Source organism: Ursus americanus, chromosome 2 (assembly GCF_024610735.1).
Source record: "Ursus americanus isolate L20-20 chromosome 2, mUrsAme1.1.p, whole genome shotgun sequence".
Taxonomy (NCBI): domain Eukaryota; kingdom Metazoa; phylum Chordata; class Mammalia; order Carnivora; family Ursidae; genus Ursus; species Ursus americanus.
In genome coordinates this window covers 100,414,501-100,434,162 of record NC_142128.1, presented here as the reverse complement: position 1 = coordinate 100,434,162, position 19,662 = coordinate 100,414,501, and the positions used below count along the sequence as shown (strand labels likewise).

At 50.0% G+C, this 19,662-nt stretch overlaps 2 protein-coding genes and 1 pseudogene across 6 annotated transcripts in view; 2 read left to right on the top strand and 1 right to left on the bottom strand.

The window, feature by feature from the left end:
- Positions 1–9,217, top strand: part of LIN9 (lin-9 DREAM MuvB core complex component) — a 64,130-nt gene extending 54,913 nt beyond the window's left edge. For 4 of the 5 annotated variants that reach the window (XM_045796685.2, XM_045796706.2, XM_045796695.2 and 1 more), the window contains 4 exons: positions 4,439–4,564; positions 6,924–7,103; positions 7,258–7,355; positions 7,799–9,216. In XM_045796685.2, coding sequence (XP_045652641.1) covers positions 4,439–4,564; positions 6,924–7,103; positions 7,258–7,355; positions 7,799–7,904 — 510 coding nt within the window. In that variant the 3' untranslated portion in view covers positions 7,905–9,216. Of the gene's footprint in view, positions 1–4,438; positions 4,565–6,923; positions 7,104–7,257; positions 7,356–7,798 lie in introns of all 5 variants that reach the window. The other variant, XM_045796711.2, reaches the window with a different exon arrangement.
- Positions 661–2,614, top strand: LOC148110695 (ATP synthase F(0) complex subunit g, mitochondrial-like; annotated as a pseudogene).
- A 3,802-nt stretch (positions 9,218–13,019) lies between the features above and the next one.
- On the bottom strand, positions 13,020–15,576 carry MIXL1 (Mix paired-like homeobox). Its single transcript, XM_045795664.2, has 4 exons — positions 15,335–15,576; positions 15,227–15,279; positions 14,489–15,012; positions 13,020–13,325 (listed from the first exon to the last, which is right to left on the bottom strand). Exons 1-4 carry the CDS (start codon positions 15,574–15,576, stop codon positions 13,020–13,022), a joined length of 1,125 nt encoding a protein of 374 aa, XP_045651620.2.
- Positions 15,577–19,662: the final 4,086 nt, after the last annotated feature.

Genomic DNA, 19,662 nt, shown 5'->3' with positions numbered 1-19,662 from the left:
AGTGGGTATCAGTATGGTGGGGGTGGGATCCCGCCCCCTACCTCACTCAAAAAATGACTGTATTATGTATTTTTATTATTTTTTTTAAGATTTAATTTTTTTTGGAGTAATGTCTACACCCAACATGAGGTTCAAACTCACAAGCTTGAGGTCAAGATTTGCATGCTCTATTGGCTGAGAGCCACGTGCCCCCAAAATGATTGCTATTTTAGATCTAAATGTGAAAGGCAAAATATAAAGCTTCTAGAACATAATATAGGAGAATATTTTTAAGACCTTGGGGTAAGAATTCTTTAAATGAAAAAAGTAGAGTATGGGACACAGTAACCATAAAGGAAAAGATTAATACATTGAACTAAATTAAAATTACAAACTTCTGTTCATCAAAAGATACAAGAAAATAAAAGGCAAACCACAGAATGGAAAGAAATGCTTACAGCACATATAATTGACCAAAAGCTTGCATCCAGAATATATAAAGAACTGTAAGTCAGTAAGAAAAAGATAGGCAGGGGCGTGTGGGTGGCTCAGTCGGTTGGGCATCTGCCTTTGACTCAGGTCGTGATCCTGGAGTCCTGGGATCGAGCCCTACATGGGGCTCCCTGCTCAGTGGAGAGTCTGCTTCTCCCTCTGCCCCTCATCCCGCTCGTGCTCTCTCTCTCAAATAAATAAATAAATATTTTTTTAAAAAAGAAAGAAAAAGATAGGAAGCCCAATAGAAAAAAGGAAAGAGAATTGAACAGATACATTTTTAAAAGAGGATATTCAGATGTACAAAAAAGTTTTGATAAGGTATCCAGACTCATTAGTAATAGAGAAAGTGGCTAATATTCAAACACTTAAAATATCAAAGATTGGCCATCCTGGAACCATGGCCCAGTTTGCCCGTAACCTGGCGGAAAAGGCCCCGGCACTGGTGAACGCTTCTGTGACTTACTCAAAGCCTCGATTGGCCACATTTTGGCACTATGCCAAGGTTGAGCTGGTTCCTCCAACCCCTGCTGAGATCCCTGCAGTTATTCAAAGCTTGAAAAAAATGGTCAAGGGTGCTCCGACTGGTAGCTCACACAGTTCACAAGTAAGGAAGCCCTGCTGAATGGTTTGGTGGCCACCGAGGTGTGAGTGTGGTTTTATGTCGGCGAAATTACAGGCAAGCGTGGCATCGTTGGCTAGAATGTTTAAAGACCAATCTTTAGCATCTGTTTATATGTGGCTTATTATTTGTGTTCTTGGACCACATGTGATTGGACTGGTATTTGAATAAAATAAGACAATGTATCATAAAAATACCAAAGATTACAAAATATGTGAAGCAGCCAGAACTTTTTTTAAAGACTTTCTTTATTTGAGAGAGGGGGTAGGGAAGGGGCAGAGGGAGAGAGAGGATCCCAAGCAGTCTCTGCGCTGAGCGCGGAGCCTCACGTGGGGCTTGATCTTGCCACCCCGAGGTCATGATCTGAGCCGAAACCAGGAGTCGGATGCCTGACTGACTGAGCCACCTGGGCGCCCCAGCCAGAACTTTCTTATTCCATCACTTTGGGGAACTCTTTGGCTCTGGCTGCTGAAAAGTACACATGTGGGTACCTAAGTACAAAGTGTCATAGCGACACTATTCATATCGGCCAAGAACTAGGTGCAGCCCTATTGCCCAATGACAAATGGAACCGATAGAATGCCTGGGTATATCATGTTCTACAAAGGAATAGTACACCACAGTGAATGAGCTATGGATATGCACAACCGTGTGGATGAATTTCACAATGTTAATTGTAAGAAGCTAGGAACAAAAGTATATACTTTATAATTGCATTTCAGATAAATTTCAGAAGTCAAACTCTGATGTTTGATGTCAGTAAGGTTGCTTTGGGGAGAAAAGGAAAAAGGATTGTAAGGTGACACGTGGGGGCTTCTGAAGGGTTGGCAGTGTTTTGATCTGGGTGGATTTTTCCCATGACTTCCCCAACTTTGTTGAGGTGTAATTGATGTGCAGTGAACTGCATCTGTTTAAAATGTACGGTTTGATTGGATAGATATGTGCGTCCGTATACACATACACACCCATGAAGCCATCACCACAGACTAGGTTACAAGTATTTGTCTTCTCCCCTCCTCACCAGATTTCCCCAAGCCCTTTATAATCCATCCTTCCCTCTACCCAGCCTCCGGGCAACCACTGATCTGCCTTCTGTTATCACAGATTAGCTTGCATTTTCTAGAATTGTGCATAAATGGAATCGTACAGGGATACGCTTTTTTTGCCTGCATCTTTCATTCGGTATAATGGTCTTGATCCATCCCCTTGGCTGTGTGTTCCACAGCTCATGCAGCATGCTGTAATTCTTTCTTTCTGCTGAGCGGTACCACACTGTGTGGACGTACCACGATCTCTTGATCCATTCACCTGTTGAAGGACATTTGAATTGTTTACATTTTTTTAGCTATTACAGAGAAAATCAAACATTCGTGTACAAGTCTTTGCATGGAAAATGTTTTCATTTCTCTTGGATCATATGGTAGGTGTAGGTGTTTAACTTTTTAAGAACTGTTGTTTTTACACAGGTGTTTGCTTTGTGATAATTCATTGAATTGTACATTTATATCTTGTGCATTTTTCTCATACCTTTTTTTAAGATTTCTAAATTTAAGATTTCTAAATTTTTTTAAAGATTTTATTTATTTATTGGACAGAGAGAGAGGCAGCGAGAGAGGGAACACAAGCAGGGGGAGTGGGAGAGGGAGAAGCAGGCTTCCCGCTGAGCAGGGAGCCCGATGCAGGGTTCGATCCCAGAACACTGGGATCATGACCTGAGCCGAAGGCAGACGCTTAACAACTGAGCCACCCAGGCGCCCCTAAGATTTCTAAATTTCTAAATTTATTTGAGAAAGAGCACAAGCTGGGGGGAGGAGCAGAAGGAGAGGGAGAGGCTCCATCCAGAACCCCAAGATCATGACCTGAGCTGAAGGCAGATGCTTAACCTACTGAGTCACCCAGTCGCCCCTCATGTTATACTTTCCAATTAAAAAAATACTAAGTTACAGGGCGCCTGACTGGCTCTGTCAGTGAAGCATGTGACTCTTGATCTTGGGGTTGTGGGTTCAAGCCCCACACTGGGTGTGGAAATGACTTAAAAATAAAATCTTTAAAAAAAAAACACAAGTTTTATATAACATGAGGTTATGCCTGAGAGGTCTCATTCTGGCAGTCGGGGTCCACAGCCTGACAGGTTCCCCTTCTCCACTCACCCTAACACAGTCCGACAGTTGACATATCCCATTATATACACAGACATGCAAATGTATTTTCTATTCCAAAGAATTTTAAATATTTTCAATAGAAAGTTGAGAAGAACAAGTTGAGAGGTGGGGACACCTGGGTGGCTCAGTCAGTTAAGTGTCTACCTTCGGCTCAGGTCATAATCCCAGGGTCCTGGGATGGAGTCCCCACGTCAGGCTCCCTGCTTTGTGGGGAGCCTGCTTCTCCCTCTCCCTCTGCCGCTCCCCTTGCTTGTGCTCTCTCTCTCTGTCAAATAAATAAATAAAATCTTAAAAAGAAAAGTAAATGGCAAAAAAAAAAAAAACCCACCAATAAAGGGTAGATTTGGCTTTTTTAGAGAAATATAATGTAAATGGCAGACGTCGTGGTGCTCGTAAGAACAGGCTCCTACATAACAGTAACACCGTTAGCGCACACGAGAAGTACAGCACTGAGGACAAGTCCGATAAACTTCCGTTTGTTTTGGATATGTCAGATCTCCCATTAGATCACTGAACGTGCACTGCTCAAAAAAATCCTTATCGGGGCCCCTGGGTGACTTGGTTGAGCGTCCAACTCTTGATTTCAGCTCAGGTTATGATCTCAGGGTCGTGAGATCGAGCCCCGAGTCGGGCTCCTCACTGAGCATGGAGTCAGTTTGGATTCTCCCTCTGCCTCTGCCCCCCCCACCCCGTGTGTGCTTTCTCTCTAAAAAAAAAAAAATCCTTATCAAAATCTGATTTTGGGGGCACATGGGTGGCTTAGTTGGTGAAGCATCTGCCTTCAGCTCGGGTCACGATCCTGGAACCCTGGGATCGAGTCCCGCATCGGGTTCCCTGCTCAGCGGGGAGCCTGCTTCTCCTCCTCCCCCTGCTCATGCTCTCTCTCTGTCACTCACTCTCTCTCTCTTCCAAATAAAGAAAGAAAGAAATCTTCAAAAAAAAAAAATCTTGGGGCGCCTGGGTGGCTCAGTCATTAAGCGTCTGCCTTCAGCTCAGATCATGATCCCAGGGTCCTGGGATCGAGCCCCGCATCAGGCTCCCTGCTCTGCTGGGAAGCCTGCTTCTCCCTCTCCCTCTGCCCCTGCTGGTGTTCCCTCTCTCACCGTGTCTCTCTCTGTCCAATAAATAAATAAAATCTTTTAAATAAATAAATAAAAAAATAACCTGATCTTTTTTCTTGCAGAAATCCTATTCCATGCCCATCGGCATCGAGTTTCAGCGGAGGTATGCAACAATCGTTCTGGAGCTTGAGCAACTCAACAAGGACCTCAACAAAGTTTTGCATAAAGTTCAGCAGTACTGCTATGAGGTGGGTGATGTGTATAAATTTCCCCGAGGGCCTGTGCCCCCCCCCCACTCTTGTATTTGAAGCTAAATACTGTTACCTTCACATTTTAGAAAATTCAGACTAAGCCAACATCTCTATCAGGTCCTTTAGCAGAACCGTATTTTACAGCATCAGTGTCGAAGAATGCTTAATGACACAAAGTCACCTCTCAATTCCGTCGATTTTTGTTTCAATTACAAATGGTTTAGCTCTTGAAAAATTTAGAAAAATCCAGAAAAATGATTACTCTTAAACTCTTCGTTCCACAATCCCAAATACTGTATTTTGGTTTATTTCCCCTTAGTCTTTTCTATAGATACGTGCATTATATAGATATCGATACACATAGAGATATATGCTTTTTCTCACGAAGTTATGATCATGCTGTGTGTACAGTTTTATTTCCTCCTTCTTGAAACTTTACATTAGAACTATGGATTCTTGAACTTCAAGTATGTGGAGCACAGGGTTATTTGTGAATTGTTACCGTGGACATAAGTTATGTAGATGAAGGCATTTCAGTGGTTTCACCTCCAATTTGATTTTCTTACAACAAGGTAAGAATTAAATGACTGACGTGAGCTCAGAACGCTCCAGCGCTCGCATTTGTAGAGGCGTTATGTTTCCTGTGAGCCACCCCCATTTGTCATAGGAGGCTTTTCAACAGTTAGCTCTTTAGGACACTAGCCTCCTAGTTAAGTCCCAAAGGTCTGCCGTAGGCCTTGTTACCAGTCCACCGCCTGGAGCTGAGGGGAGTGGACTGCGGTTGCCTTCACTACACTCGGAGAAAATTTTGCTCATTCCTCTAGCCATCCATAATCGTTTACTTTTATTTTCCTGGTAGTTGTCGCCTACACAGTAATAAGTGTCGTCCTAGAGAATAGATTTCTCCCTCTGGACTAGCAGCTAACCCACGAGAGATGCAAACCAAGCCGTCCAAGACCGCACGTAACAAAGCTGACGACACACGCGGAAGTGGGCCGCTCATCAGTCTTCCTGTGTCATTTCCGTGTGTGCACAGGGCCTTTTGTGATAGGCTCGTTTCCCCATGAAGTAAAATGATTTAATTTTCACAAAGCTCCTGGGGAAGTATAATACTGATTTGATTTTAAAGATTTTATTTATTTGAGAGAGCACGAGCGCACGTAGGGGCGGTGGCAGAGGGAGAGAGAAGATCTCAAGCAGACTTCCCCATGAGCAGGGAGCCCCACGTGGGGCTCGATCCCAGGACCCTGAGATCATGACCTGAGTCGAAGGCAGACCCTCAACTGACTGAGCCACCCAGGTGCCCCTAACCAATCAACTTTTAAGGGGAAGTTCTTAGAGTAAAATGCCAGCTAATAACTGTAGGCGGGATGGTAGAGCGAGCGGAGTGGTGCCTGGCGGCCATCACCACAGTAACTGGTCACAGCAAGGATCCTCAGTAAAACCTGGGGGATCAAAGTGTGAGGATGAGGAGCCTCCGAATTTCTCTTCACAAATACTGACGAAGGGGAAAATCCTGTCCGTGGGGAAATCTGGCCGACACCCGACCACCTTAACCGAGCGATCAGAGGTACCACGGCCAGTAATGGGACAGATGGACATCAGGCGCCTCCTGACCGTGCTGCCCTGAGTAAGAACTCGGCATCACGCTGGTGTTCGTCCCCAAAATGCATGACTTTAGCCTAATCATGGAAACAGACAAACTCACGGTGAGGGACAGTATACAAAATAATTGGCTGGTAGTCTTCCAAAATATCAAGGTCATGGAAGAGGAACTGTTCCAGAATAAAGGAATCTACAGAGACAGGACAACCAGATGTCTTCAGGGGGGAAGAGCTATGTGTAGGACACTGTTGGGACGGTTGCTGGAACGTGCACGTCCCTGTTAGGGGAATATGGTCTTCTATCCGTGTGAAATTTCCCGATTGTGACAGTTGCCCTGTGGTGTGTCCTTAGGAAACGCGGCCTGGAGTATTGAGGGGGAAAGAGGCACAGTGTTCACAGCTTATTCTCAAATAGTTAAGGGGGAAACTTTACATTGATTCCCCAGAGAGAGAGCAAATGTTGCCACACGGAATAAACCAGAAACAGCGAGTCTGGGTAGAAGGTTTTCAGGAGTTTTTTGTTCTATTCCTTTTTAGCAGTTTGAAATTATATCAGAATTAAAACTTGCCAAAAATATGAAATCAAGAAAAGAAAACTGTTCGAGAAGAAGCATTTCTAAGGTAGGAGTGAGGCCCGTTTTCTTCATAAAGGCTGGTTTCGTAACCATCCGCATCCGAAGACAGGGCACGAACACACAGAACTCGTCTGGCCTGGTGACCGTACCTCTCATGCTCGAACCCTCTGTTTCCAGCTCGCTCCAGACCAGGGCCTGCAGCCTGCGGACCAGCCCACGGATATGAGACGGAGGTGTGAGGAGGAAGCCCAGGAGATCGTCCGGCACGCCAACTCCTCCACGGGACAGCCCTGTGTGGAGAACGAAAATCTGACAGACTTAATCTCCAGGCTTACCGCTATTTTATTACAAATTAAGGTACATCTGCGAGAAAACATTCTCTTGATTCTGCCGCCTACACAAACGACGCTAATTTGTTGCTAAACGATTATAATACACAGATTGTATCAGGTGTTCTGCGTCTGTATTTGAACTAGAATTCAATTCAGTTTTGAAATATTTTTTCCTTTAGTGTCTGGCAGAAGGAGGAGACCTGAATTCCTTTGAGTTCAAATCACTTACAGATTCGTTAAATGATATCAAGAGCACCATAGATGCTTCTAATATCAGGTAATCCGTTAGGTGTACCCTAACCATTTGTCGAAGTTCATGGGGATTTCCAGTACCAGTTTTAAGAATTATGCATATTTGTGAAGCATTGCTATAAGTTTTATCCTGTAAATAAATTCCAAAAGAGCTTTTCAGTTGTATCCTGTCTGTTGGTGGAACAGAAATTTCGCGTGGATTTGCTTGATGTAAAGGACTCCGAAGACGCGGGATTTGGGTTTTGGTTGGTGGGGGGGGTCACCGAGTAGAGCTTCCCCAGGCAGAGACACTGGCCCCTGGCCCGCACTCCCGTGGCCCCTGTGCCCCTCCAGCAGCCTTCCCGGGAGCAAGCGGTAGCTGCCGGGTGGGGGCTCTACTCCTTCCTCAGGGTCAGGAGCTCGGCCGCTCACATTCAGCTGTTTTCTTAACGTCGTGAAATGAAGCAGTTAACCGTGTTTCTTCTTCAGTTGCTTTCAGAATAATGTAGAAATCCACGTTGCACACATCCAGAGTGGCCTGAGCCAGATGGGGAACCTGCACGCCTTTGCAGCCAATGACACCCACAGAGACTGAGGAGGGGACCTCGCTGTCGCAGCCGCCTCGGACACCGCGTTTCCTTCCGCTCGGCTTCCAACACCAAACAACCCAAGTGCTGGAAAACAAGGGAAATGTAATCTCCAAATACGGCATTTTAATCTCCTGTGCTGCTTAACCGGCGTCGGTGACCAGCAGTCTCTTTATTTGTCTTTTATTACTCAGCCGCAGTAGCGTCGCTTGTTACATGTTTATTCGCAAGTATTTTTAAACTCAAACTGTCTGAACGGAATACGCGCTCGAGGAAGAGTGTGCTGACCCTTTGTTCAACGTGCATGAATGCAGCCCGGCTGGCGCAGACACGGGCCTCGTGCGCGGCCAGTGGGGCGCTGGGCTCGGCCGGGAGATGACAGCGCGGCCCACCAGCTCCCCACCGTCCCGGCCTCCGTCCCCGTCTCCCGCAGAGCGCACCCTCGAGAGATGGGCAGTCACGTGCGGACGAAGCCACTGGAATAGCGATGGGAGACGCGGACTTGACAAGTATGCGGGACGGATACTTGCAGTGTGACATGGCTCTAGAGATCATTTTATAATAATAAATATTTTAATTTATCATAATTTATAAAAGAAACCTTTGTTGTTTGTCTGTTGAAAGAAAATGAAGGAGCAGGAAAAAAAATTACTTGCAAAATGCTAAATTTCAGCAAGTGGATTTGGCATGACTTTTCCCGTCAATTCAGGGCAAAAAGTGCTATTGTTATGAGACTTATTTAAAAAGACTGATAACACACTATTTTCATATTTTGTTTATTTGCACAACTTTTGAACCAGATGACTGGTTAAAATCCAACCGTACACAATTTATAAAGTCAAAAGATTTTATAAGGAAAACAAATATAATAACCAGTGCTGTGAAATGCAGAAAAAAAGGTTTGTATTCGGTTGTGGGGTTTTTTTGTTGTTTTTTGGTTTTTTAAAGGAAAAACCCTGCCTAAAACGTTAATCTTGTAAAAAGTGTGTATTTGGAATTTTCTTTGTTTTAATATAGAATATTATAAAGTCAAAATATAATACATTGTTTTCAGATTCGGAGTTTAAGATATACCTGTAGCGGTGGCTTTGATTCTTTTAGATGTCTCATAAAATGGGACTTTTTATATGTTAATGTATAATAAAACTAAAACGAGATTATTTTCCATTTGAAATTTTTGTATAGTTTAAAAATGCTTCCATATTCTTCGTTGGTATTGTGCCCTGCAGAACTTTAGTGCAGAGTTTATATTTAGCTAAACTGTTATGTTAATTAAGAAATGCATAAATCCTTTATTCTTAATATTTGTAATTCTAAATAAATTGATCTATGAAAAGTAGTATTGTCTGCCGTTCTCATTTAATTAATACGAGTTGATAAATATTCCTTCTATTTCAAAAGTTTTAAGGAACTGTAAATTCCACTGAATTATATATATATATATATATATATCTATTTTTTTTTTTTTTAAGATTTTATTTATTTATTTGAGAGAGAGAGAGAGAGAGAACAAGCTCGGGGGTGGAGAGGAGAGCCAGAAGCAGACTGTCCACTGAGCAGGGAGCCCGGCCCGGGGCTGGATCTCAGGACCCCGGGATCATGACCTGAGCCAAAGGCAGACGCTCAACCGACTGAGCCACCCAGGCGCCCCTCCACTGAATTATAATTTTAGGGGAAACGGTACAGATCAATTACTAAATCGTTTTGAATTACAATATCATATAATACCTATCATCCAATATAACTTTAAGGGAGGGGTTTTTCCATCTCTACAAATCACTGTGAGAAAACACACCAGTTCTTGGCTTACTGTAGACCTAGTGAGAGGTTGCTTTTAATATGGTCTGCCTAGAATTACATAAACAGTTTTTTTCACATTTCTTTCTTTTTTTAAGATTTTTTATTTATTTGTCTGAGAGAGCGAGAGAAGCAGAAAGAAGCAGGCTCCCTGCCAAGCAAGGAGCCTAGATTCAGGACTCGATCCCAGGACCCTGGGATCATGACCTGAGCCGAAGGCAGGTGCTTAACCAACTGAGCCACCCAGGTGTCCCGTTTTTCACATTTAAGACTGACTTGGCAGGGGGCGCCTGGGTGGCTCGGTTGGGTGTCTGCCTTTGGCTCAAGTCATGATCTTGAGGTCCTGGGATCGAGCCCCATGTCAGGCTCTCTGAGCAGAGAGCCTGCTTCTCCCTCTCCCTCTGCCTGCTGCTCCCCCTGCTTGTGCTCCTTCTCTCTCTCTCAAATAAATGAAATCTTAAAAAAAAAAAAAAAAAAAAGACTGACTTGTCACATTTAAATTCTACCTCGTTCTAAACACATATCTAGCCAAGCATTGCCCGCGCCTTTCACTGCCACTGTGTGTTGGTGGCAGGAACTGTGCCGAGAATATATTTGAATTTTATTTCTGTTTAGGGAAGAAGAAATCTGTATCGTTCGAACTAGTCATTTTGGATCAGCTGTACATTTATCTGAACGATGTTGCCACCGCCTAGCACATTTCGTCTAAAGAGAGTCGTCAATGCCACGTGCCATGTAGGTTTCGTTCTGAATTACTTTCTCTGAGTCCCAAAAACCAGGTTCACTCACTACCGTTGAGAATCTACCAAAAGATTTGCCTGTTAAATTCCTTCTCTTGAATCCACACACTTTATGAGCCTGTGTCATTACCACTTCTCTCGCTTGGCCTGGCCACCGTCCCCGCCAGCCTGGAAGTCATCAGTCACCTCTGCCTTCTCTGCAGAGGCCACTCCGCCCTCTCAACTGCAGCCTTCCGGAAGTGATCGTCTTAAACTGCAAAACTGGTCATGTTCTCTCCATTTAAGGTCTTAGGGCTCTCAGAACAAATTCAGAATGCTTCCAGTAAGACCCAGAGAGCCACGTATGGTCTGACGTCCCCTAACAATTTCTCCACCCTGCTTCTTAAGCCACAGGGCCTTTGCACATGCAGTTCCCTCTCCTCACCTTGGTTAACTCCTGACCATCCTACACATCAGTTTCTCCGGGAAGCTTTCCTGGTCCACAACACACTGTCTCCAGGTCCTGTACCTCTCTGTGCAGCACATGTCACATCTGTGATTCAGTATTTCTTCTTTGGTCTGCCTGCTGGCCTCTGCTCCGAGAGGGGAGAGGGACCGTTTCTGGCTGGCTCACCGTTGTATTTCCAGGCCCTGATAAAGTGCCTGTTCACAAGTCGGAGTTTCACTTGTGATCTGAACCACTAAAGTTTCTTGCCCTTTACAACAACAATAGCCCCTACCTTCTGTGGCGTCGTAAGGATTAAGCACATAGTGCCCATAACACATTTAGCAGGTAGAGTCACTCAAGAGTTAAAGGGAGAGGCAGACTAATGTTCTTGGAGGGTCCCACAAGTTTTAAAAATTAAAAATGACAAGAGTTACATATTTATAGATTTTGTAGGTATTCGCTGGGGAAAACACAACGTAAGGGCAATAATCCAATTAATAAGTTCATTGCAAGATTCACCTCCACACATGACCCTTTAGTGGACCGTAAGTTCCGAGTGTCGGGCTTTCGGTCTTGTGAGTGTGAATGTGTGTAGCGCCGCGTCTGTCCAGGTCACGCGTCCAGATGGAAAGGGAGCGCTGAGCAGGACGTGGGCACGCCGCGAGCACTTAAATAAACCACAGCTAATGTTTACCATCTTGTGTTTTCAAGGGTTCGGAAGTCAGGTCTGCCAGGAAAGCCTGAACTGTCTCCCATCGGCTTCTCGCAATGCATTCGCTACTCTGAAAAGTGCAAGTCATTTGAATAACACCTCTGTGAAAATGAGGGCAACTGGCATGTGCGATCTCGAGGACATTCCACCGCGCTCAGACTGTTCGAGTAACATCCGGAGAGGAGTCCTGGCCTTAGCCACAGCCCCCGAGAGCCTCCTCCAAAGCGCCATGTACAGAGACAGCCCCCCTACGGCCACCCCATGGACAAACGGTCTCCCTCGGCCCTCAGGAGCTTGAAAACCCTCAAAATATCAAGACAGGATTTTAATGGATCTCAGGCTAACTTAGACCCTAATGTGCATACATTCTAATGTATACGTTGGGAGAGAGAAACCAGAAGCCAGCACTCATGCGACTGATTGGAACACTGATTGTCAGCACAGCGGCCTGATGACCAAAGGGCCACATTTGCAGAGACTCTGTTCTTCCACAAGTTGTGGAGGGAGGCCCTGCACAACGTGCTGTCCAAAGGACCAAATTCATTTCAGCTGAATGACAGGGAAGCATTTGCGGAAAGCATTTAATAACCCACTCAAGTTGCACCAAGTACAATTACAAGTGCTAAGGGTAATGTGGGAGTGACTGCAGTAAAAGTTACAAAATCAGGATTAGAGGAAGGTTCAGACTCCAGGGGACGGGGACCTCGAGGGTCTGAAAGAGAGAGGTATTCATTTGGTCCCCTGGCGACGGACAGGAGGGGCTCCTGACCTCAAGAAGTTGGCTGGAGATGTCTGGGAGGGTAACGGAAAGGTTTTTTCCATCTGGTGGCCACTGGAGGCTTCTACAGATTTCTAAAGAGAGTGATGTGTGGAAATCTGAGAAGCCAGAGGCTGGGGGCCCTTGGAATAATCTGCATGTATGACCCCGGAGCTACGAACAAGTGTAAAGACGACAGGCCACATACACAGAAAAGGAGTCGATCTCGGGGACAGGGTGAGGACTGGGTCCGAGTGAGTTCAAGGTCAAAGCTTTGGAGGAACCCGAGAAGCCGGCAGCTGCGGTGCACAACGGGACAGTGAGCCTGGCCTTCGTGTTCTCAGGACAGGGAGAGGGAGTTCTGACAACGCAGTCCAGAAGGGAAGAGGGGGACCGGCCAGCAGGAGCAGGGATGCAGACTGAACTGGAGGTGCGGGTTTGGAGACGCCCAGGTCAAGGACCTCGGGACTCCTGGGGCGGGGCCGGAGGAAGAAGAAGGGGGGGCGGAGGGGGGGAGGCTCACAGGAGAAGGGGAGGGAGCTTCACAGCTCAGAGCCCCGGCGAAACCCTCACCGAGGTTAGCAGGCATGTGTCCCTCACCCCGCAGCCAGAAAGGCCAGCCTTCCGATGTGTGCGTCGTCGCCTTCCGTCCTGGCTCCTGGGGGCTGATCCTGGCTTGGCCCAGACTCCTCAGGAGTGACCGAAGGCAGAAAAGATGTGTTCCTCCCACGAGTCCGGCTTGGAACCAGTGTCTTCAGAGAGGGGAGAGTAGGTTTCGAAGTGCTGACCTTGGCAGCCTGGGTGGGAGATGCCCTCCCCAGCCCTGTTGGGATCGGGCAGGCAGTTCACGTGGGCTTCAAGCGGCAGCTGGGGCTTCAAACATTTCGCTTCGGTTCCCTGAACGGCGGGGTGGAGGGAAAGCTCGGGCCTGGCCGAGGGCTGAAAGGCTTTCCCGCTCTGCCGCCTCGACTTGGCCCGCCGGTTTTGGAACCACACCTGGAAGAGGGAAGGGAAGCTGTTTGGGGTTGGAGTGCTTAGGCTAGCTCACCATTCCTGAGTTCCCCTTGAACCCACCCTTGTTCCCCTCTCGGAGCCCCACCCCCACCCCTGCTTTTCACAAAACTCTTGGGCCAAACGGTGGCTGGGAATTCAGAGGCCCAGGCTTTCCCTGCCTCACCGCTCCGGGGTGCAAAACGGGAAACCCGCCTCGTTCTACCCGGGCAGCATACGGGGATATCTAGGATGAAAAGTAGCGTAGCAGAAACAGAAGCACTTTGCATTTGAGGATAAAATGCTTCTACGCTTAAAGATGCCAGGCGTTGAGAGAATTTAGAAAATCAATTTCGGGAAGTACAGCCCCTTGTCAAATCAATCGAGAAGGTGCTTTTGCTCTGCGGACTTCCCTTCTGTGAATGAAGTTTTCTGCTCACCGTTTCCCAACAAACAGAGTGTCCGGCTTAAGAAGGCTCGGCAACAAGCCTTAGGAACGCTTGGAGCCGACAGATGGATTCCACCAGGGACGCGGGAAAACGAGTCCGCTCCTCCCAGTGTTAGAGTGGGGGCTCCTACTTAAAACTGCCTGTGGACACAGACCAACGCGCGGCAGACTCGCGCAAAAAGGCAGGCTCTTCGTCACCAGCAAGCTCCAGGATTTGGGTCTAAATCACTTCGCAATAAACGCGCCTGGCATTGGATTTTTCAAACTGTGGCACGAAGCTCCCTGTGCATCAGGCTTTACTGAGATGCTACACTCCTTCGAACCAAAATTCCAGACCCAATACCCCCAAGAAAGAGGCCTTCAGGGCGCTGGGGGCCACTCGGAGAGTCAGCCCTGGCCTCTCCCAGAGACCAGGGTCCCACCGGGGGAAGCCCCAAGCGTGCCTCTTTTATCCGTCCTTCCTGGATCAAGAAAAAGTGTTAAAGTACTTCTCACCCTCCTGCTCGAGGTGGACTTTCCGACCCTTTCAAGGGGCCGGAGGGCGTCCTTGGAGGGGCCGCGATCACACGGGACTCCGACGGAGGAAAGTGGCTGCGCGCGCGCCGCCGGACTCCGCCCCCCCCCCCACAATCGCCCCAGCGACGGGTCCCGACGCCACCCGCCGTGGGCAGCCCGGGACCCGGGGGCTACCGGAGAGCGACCTGCCGAGCGCGAGGCTTACCTGGATCCTGGACTCGGGGAGCAGGGTGAGCGCGGCCAGGCGCTCGCGCAGGTGGATGTCGGGGTACATGGTCCGGCGGAAGACGAGCTCCAGCAGCTGCAGCTGCTCCGCGCTGAACGACGTGCGCTTGCGGCGCTGCGACGCCGACGGGGTGGGCGCGCCTGCGGGGGGCGCGCGGGGCGCAGGGGGCGCCGCGGCTGGCACGGGGCCGACACCCAGGAAGCCGGCGAAGGGGCCGGGGCCCGGGGGCGGCGGCGGGGTAGCGGCGGCGGCGGCGGCGGGGCCGGGCGGGGGCGCGGGGAGCGCGGGGGCGGCCCCGAAGCCGAGCTGCTGGGACCGAGCCGCGGCCATCGCTGTGCGAGCCAGTGCGCCGCCCGAGGGGCGCGGGCCCGGGTTATAGGGCGCGGGCCGAGGGAGGGGCGGCGGCGCGCTCAAAGGGCCGGGCGCGCGGAGGCCCGTGTCCCCCCGGGGGGTCGGCCCGCCCTCAGCCCCGCCAGACGCCGTGGGAACTGCCGCTTCCGCCGCTGCGGCGGGGGGAGGGGAGGCGTGAACTTGGGCCGCTCCCCCTCCCCCCACCCCGGCGACCCCCGCCCGCCCCGGCCCGCCGGCCGCAATCCACATCACGGGGCGGGCCTCCCGCTCGCCGGCGCGCCAGGCCGGGGCAGCGACCCTTGCCCGAGTCCTCGGAGCTATTTACTTACCCCCCACCCACCCCCGGCTACGTGCCAGACCCGGTACCAGGTTGGTCAAACAGCCCGGCCCCTGCCCTCCGCCAGCCTCCCCGGCACATCCTGAATCGGGAGGGGGTGCAGATTAAGGGGCGGCAGAGGGAGGCCGCGACCTCACCTTGAGAGAGCGGCGGCCCCTTCGGAATGGCCGTGGGCCGTAGAACAAGGGTCCCCAGGGCGCCGCGGGCCTGAAAGCGTGCCCACGTTTACAGACGCGCAATCTGGTCTTTCCGGGGGGTTCCAGCGATGCTCACGAGCCGTCTGACGGACGGGGCCCTGGGAAGTGTCCACGCCGGCCTGCCTCTGCCCTGGGGGGCCCCGTCCAAGTTCCCGTTTGGTCCTGATGTGTGCTGTGGTCATGGTTTGCGCCTCCGCCGCCCCTCCTAGACGGTAACGTCTGAGAGCTCGGGCACCCATTTCTCTCCTTCAAGTCTGGACATCTCACCGTGCTTGAGGCGCTGTGCTAGACCCTCCGTGCTAGACCCCCCGTGCACGCCCCTCGCACTGGATGCCTCTGAATTCACTTTATGGGGAGAGAAACGCAGAGTCCCGCGTGGGAACCGCTCCACCCAGGAGAGGGGCCGGAGGCCCCTGGCTTCCTGCTCCCAGAACCTGAGCCCCGATTTGGCCAGGACCATGCAAGGTTACTCTGTCGGGAGTGTCCTTCAGGGCGCTGTCCCTGCCTGTCTGTCCATTCTAGAAGGCAGTAAGACACCCCCCCTCCCCAGGAAGGCCTTGGATGTTTCCGTCCTGGAGGGACGTCCTGGGTGTCAAAGCGGAAAGGCTGCTGGGGACAGGAGTTCAGCGCTTGGTTCTCTCCTGGCGGGTGGCTGGGGTGTCAGGGACTGTTTCAAACCCCTGAGGCTCTTCCGGGCAGTCTGCTCCTCCGTCTCCCCACCCCCATGCCTTCTCTCTCTCTCTCTCCCTCCTCCTCCCTTCTTCTCTCTCTTCCTTTGCTGGGTTATGAGTCTTCAGGCAGAGGGTATATGGGATGGGAGGTCAGACCCTCCATTTCGATGTGCTCCATCATTCTTTCATTAACCCAAAAACCTTTTTTTTTTTTTTTAAGATTTTTATTTATTTACTTGAGAGAGAGTGAGGGACAGAGAGAGAGAGAGAGAGAGAGAGCATGAGAGGGGGAGGGGCAGAGGCAGAGGGAGAAGCAGACCCTGGGCTTGATCCCAGGATGCCAAGATCACGACCTGAGCCCAAGGCAGATGTTTCACCGACCGAGCCACCCAGGCGCCCCCACCCAAAAGCCATTTATGAAACATCCCTGGGCAAGGCCGTAGTACACGTGTGTCCCTATGAAGCAGGTATTCCCCTCCCAGTCTTACAGATCCGGAGTAATTCCACAATCCAGACGAGGCCCAAAGGACTCCAAAGCCACTGTGCCAAGCCGGCCTCCAGAGAGACTCCTGTCTCACCACTCAGTTCCCCTGCACCCTCGGGAGGGGGGCAAAACCCCTGGCCCCTCCGGTCTTGGGGTTGTCTTTCAGGCCCCTTGGGCTCATTGGGGTCCCAGGCACAAGCAGTGGTGATCAGCCAGACTTGAGCAGACCTAAGGTCCGTAGCTGTAGCCAAGCTACCGGGACCAGGAGGCCGGCCTCCGAGGGAGCCAGCGATTTGCCGGCTGCTGGCAGCCACTTGAGGTCCAACAGCCGGAGAGGGCCCTTCGAGCCAGAGACCGCCCAGGGCCAGGAGTCACAGGAAATCTCCGGCTGTGCGGACACCTCCCCCGCCCCCGCCCCCCGGAGTCCTGCGTCCCAGCGGCACCTGCTCCCCGCGGGGCCTCGCAGGCCGGAAGGTGGACCCGCCCAGAGGAACGAGTGCCTGGTCATGGGTGCAAACGGTGGCGGTTTGACAAAGCCACCTACACACACAGGCTTCTCAGCTTTCGAACCAGCAGTGAGAGATGCCCGCGCTCAGCGAGGGGCCGGGTCATCCCGCAGGCTTGGCTAGACGAGCGGTCTCCTTCCTGACTTTTCTGGAGAGCCTGTGGCATCATAATCCTCTGCAGTGGAATAAGATTTCAGCCTTTCCCCTTCTCTCCTCCTTTTGCTCTAAATGACGTTTTATCCATGCACGCTTGTAACCTAAGGCAGCACCTCGGTGGGGACACGGCCGAAACCCAGGATTGCAAGTGGGAGTGAGGGGTCGGCGAGGGAGACTTTATCCTACACTCCCTGGTGCTGCCTTATGATTCTTTCATCACGTGCATGATGACTCGGGGCAATGTGGCTTTCTGGGTTGGATCTTTTTTTTTTTTTTTTAAGTAAAGTCTACACCCAGTGGGGCCGGAACTCACGAGCAGGAGATCGCATGCCAGGCACCCCGGGATGGATCCTTAGGAAAGACGAAAGGACGTTAGTGGGAACACTGTTAAAATCTGAATGTTTAGAGGATGCAAGTAGTGTGTCTGGAAAGAGCTACTACTTGGCTGGGAATGGAATTCCCATTTCCGTGGTGGACGCGGACCAGGGTGACGAAGCTCTAAGCTCCCACAGCTCTCTTCAGAAGCTCTGATGTGTCCACTCGCTCGAAATCACAGGTCCTTTCCGCTCCCCTTGTGTTTGACAGACACCTCTAAAATCACAAATGGTTCCCACGAAACCCAAGCTCTGGATTCCTTACTCAGTTATCCTGCTGCAAGCACACAATGAATATTCTAGTTAATTCTTCCATACCTGTTTCCCCAAATGGAAAACAGAAAGAGCCCAATCCTTGACAACATCTTAAAAAATAATTATGGCAAGTTATTTTCCCAAGATACATAATCTGTGAAATTTAAGTGCTTTTAAAGAAATTTTTATTTATTTATTTTTTTGATAGTGAGAGAGAGAGAATGAGCAGGGAGAGTGGCAGAGGGAGAGGGAGAAGCAGACTCCCCACTGAGCAGGGGACCCCCCCCCCCACTCGGGACTTGATCCTGGGACCCTGGGATCGTGACCTGAGCCGAAGGCAGATGCTTCACGGACCAGCCACCCAGGTGCCCCTAAGTACATTTTTAATAGGCTCCAGGAGGTACTTTTCTGGACCAAAGCCAGTCAGGTTACCAGTTTCAGAACAGCACACTGAAGTTCAGGTTTAGCTGAAGGCAAGGGTCACTGAGATCGAGGGGTCTTGTCCACACCTGGGCTCCGCTCACTCACCACCAGACTTGCTCAGGGCTTTGGTCCTTATTTGCATTTGGTCCCTGGTAACATCTGGTGAAACAGAAGGGGAGAGCAAGGTGACACAGAAGACAGGCCTCCGGGAGACACACCCTGCATCCTGAGGGAAGGCCAGTGAGGACGCTGTAGAAAAAACAACAAGCTTAAAAAAAAAAAAAAGTATCATTATCTGGAGCAGCCCCAGTGGGGAGGCGGGAGCCACTTGGGGTAACCGTCCTGCTCTGCTTCCTCGGCATTTCCCACCACCGCTCCTGTCCCTGGTTCCCCCAAACATCACAGCCGCCTGCCTTTCCTCCCGAAGTGCTAAGTACCCTCTTTCCGGCTTTGTTGTTCAAGTCGGGTCCTCGGCGCTGCCCTGAGACCTGGCCCTCGCTCCGCCGGGTGTTTATTGACCAGAGAACCAGGAAAAGGAGAGTTGATGGCTCTCCTCCCGCCCGGAGCCCCCGAGCTGTTCGCCCCCTTTGATCCTGCCTTTGATTTCCTCCCCTCTTGCTGCCCAGCCTCCCGAGTTTCTGGAGTGTATTCCAGAAGCAGAGGTTACAGGAGATTGAGAGACGACATCCCCCAAAAGGTATTAATGTGCCAGGAAAGTGATAAAAGGTGAAGGAGCCTCTTTGGTTGCTTGGTTAACACCGAATGAATTCCAATACCAAACGCGAGATAGATTTGGGACCCAACAGAGTGAGTTTTTTAAAAGGACGATTCCTTTCCTTCTTTCAGTTATTTCTACCCAAAGCCTCTGGGCGGTGTCTTTTACCACCCAGACTCGCACAGCCAGGAAGATTAAGGCACATCTCAACCCCAGAGAGAGAAAACCATAGATTTCCCAAGTTCGCGTCCACACGCTTCATAACGAAGAACAGAATGGACCAGCAGACTCTGTGGCCCTCACACCGACGTTTGTCTGTATTTCTTTCGGCGGCTTATCGAGCGCTTTAAATGGGGCTAGTGCCCCTGAACTGGGTTTTCGTATTTTTGTATGTGTGGTTTATTTTTTACCTTATTTCAAGTTAACTGATTTAAATTTAAGCCTCACGTGGCCAGTGGCTACGGAAACAGGACAGCTCCGGGTCGTCTTCCAGCAAACTCCTCTTGGTTGATAGTTGCTGATATGCAGGTCCAACGAGGCCTTTAGTTGGCTCAGAACCATACACTAGATTTGAATTCTGGGCTCTCGTTTTGCGTCGCTTAAACAGAGCTCTGGATCCTCAAAATGATGAACCCGTCTTCATACTGAACAGTCCCCCATAGATGTGGCCACGGATCAGTGCGT

Coding starts and splice junctions, on each gene's coding strand:
- MIXL1 (XM_045795664.2), bottom strand. CDS start 15,576: ATGACCACAGCACACATCAGGACCAAACGGGAACTTGGACGGGGCCCC. Junction 15,280..15,334: donor GGGGCCGCCGCTCTCTCAAG/GTGAGGTCGCGG, acceptor CTCCCGATTCAG/GATGTGCCGGGGAGGCTGGC. Junction 15,013..15,226: donor CGGGCTGTTTGACCAACCTG/GTACCGGGTCTG, acceptor CCCCCGCCGCAG/CGGCGGAAGCGGCAGTTCCC.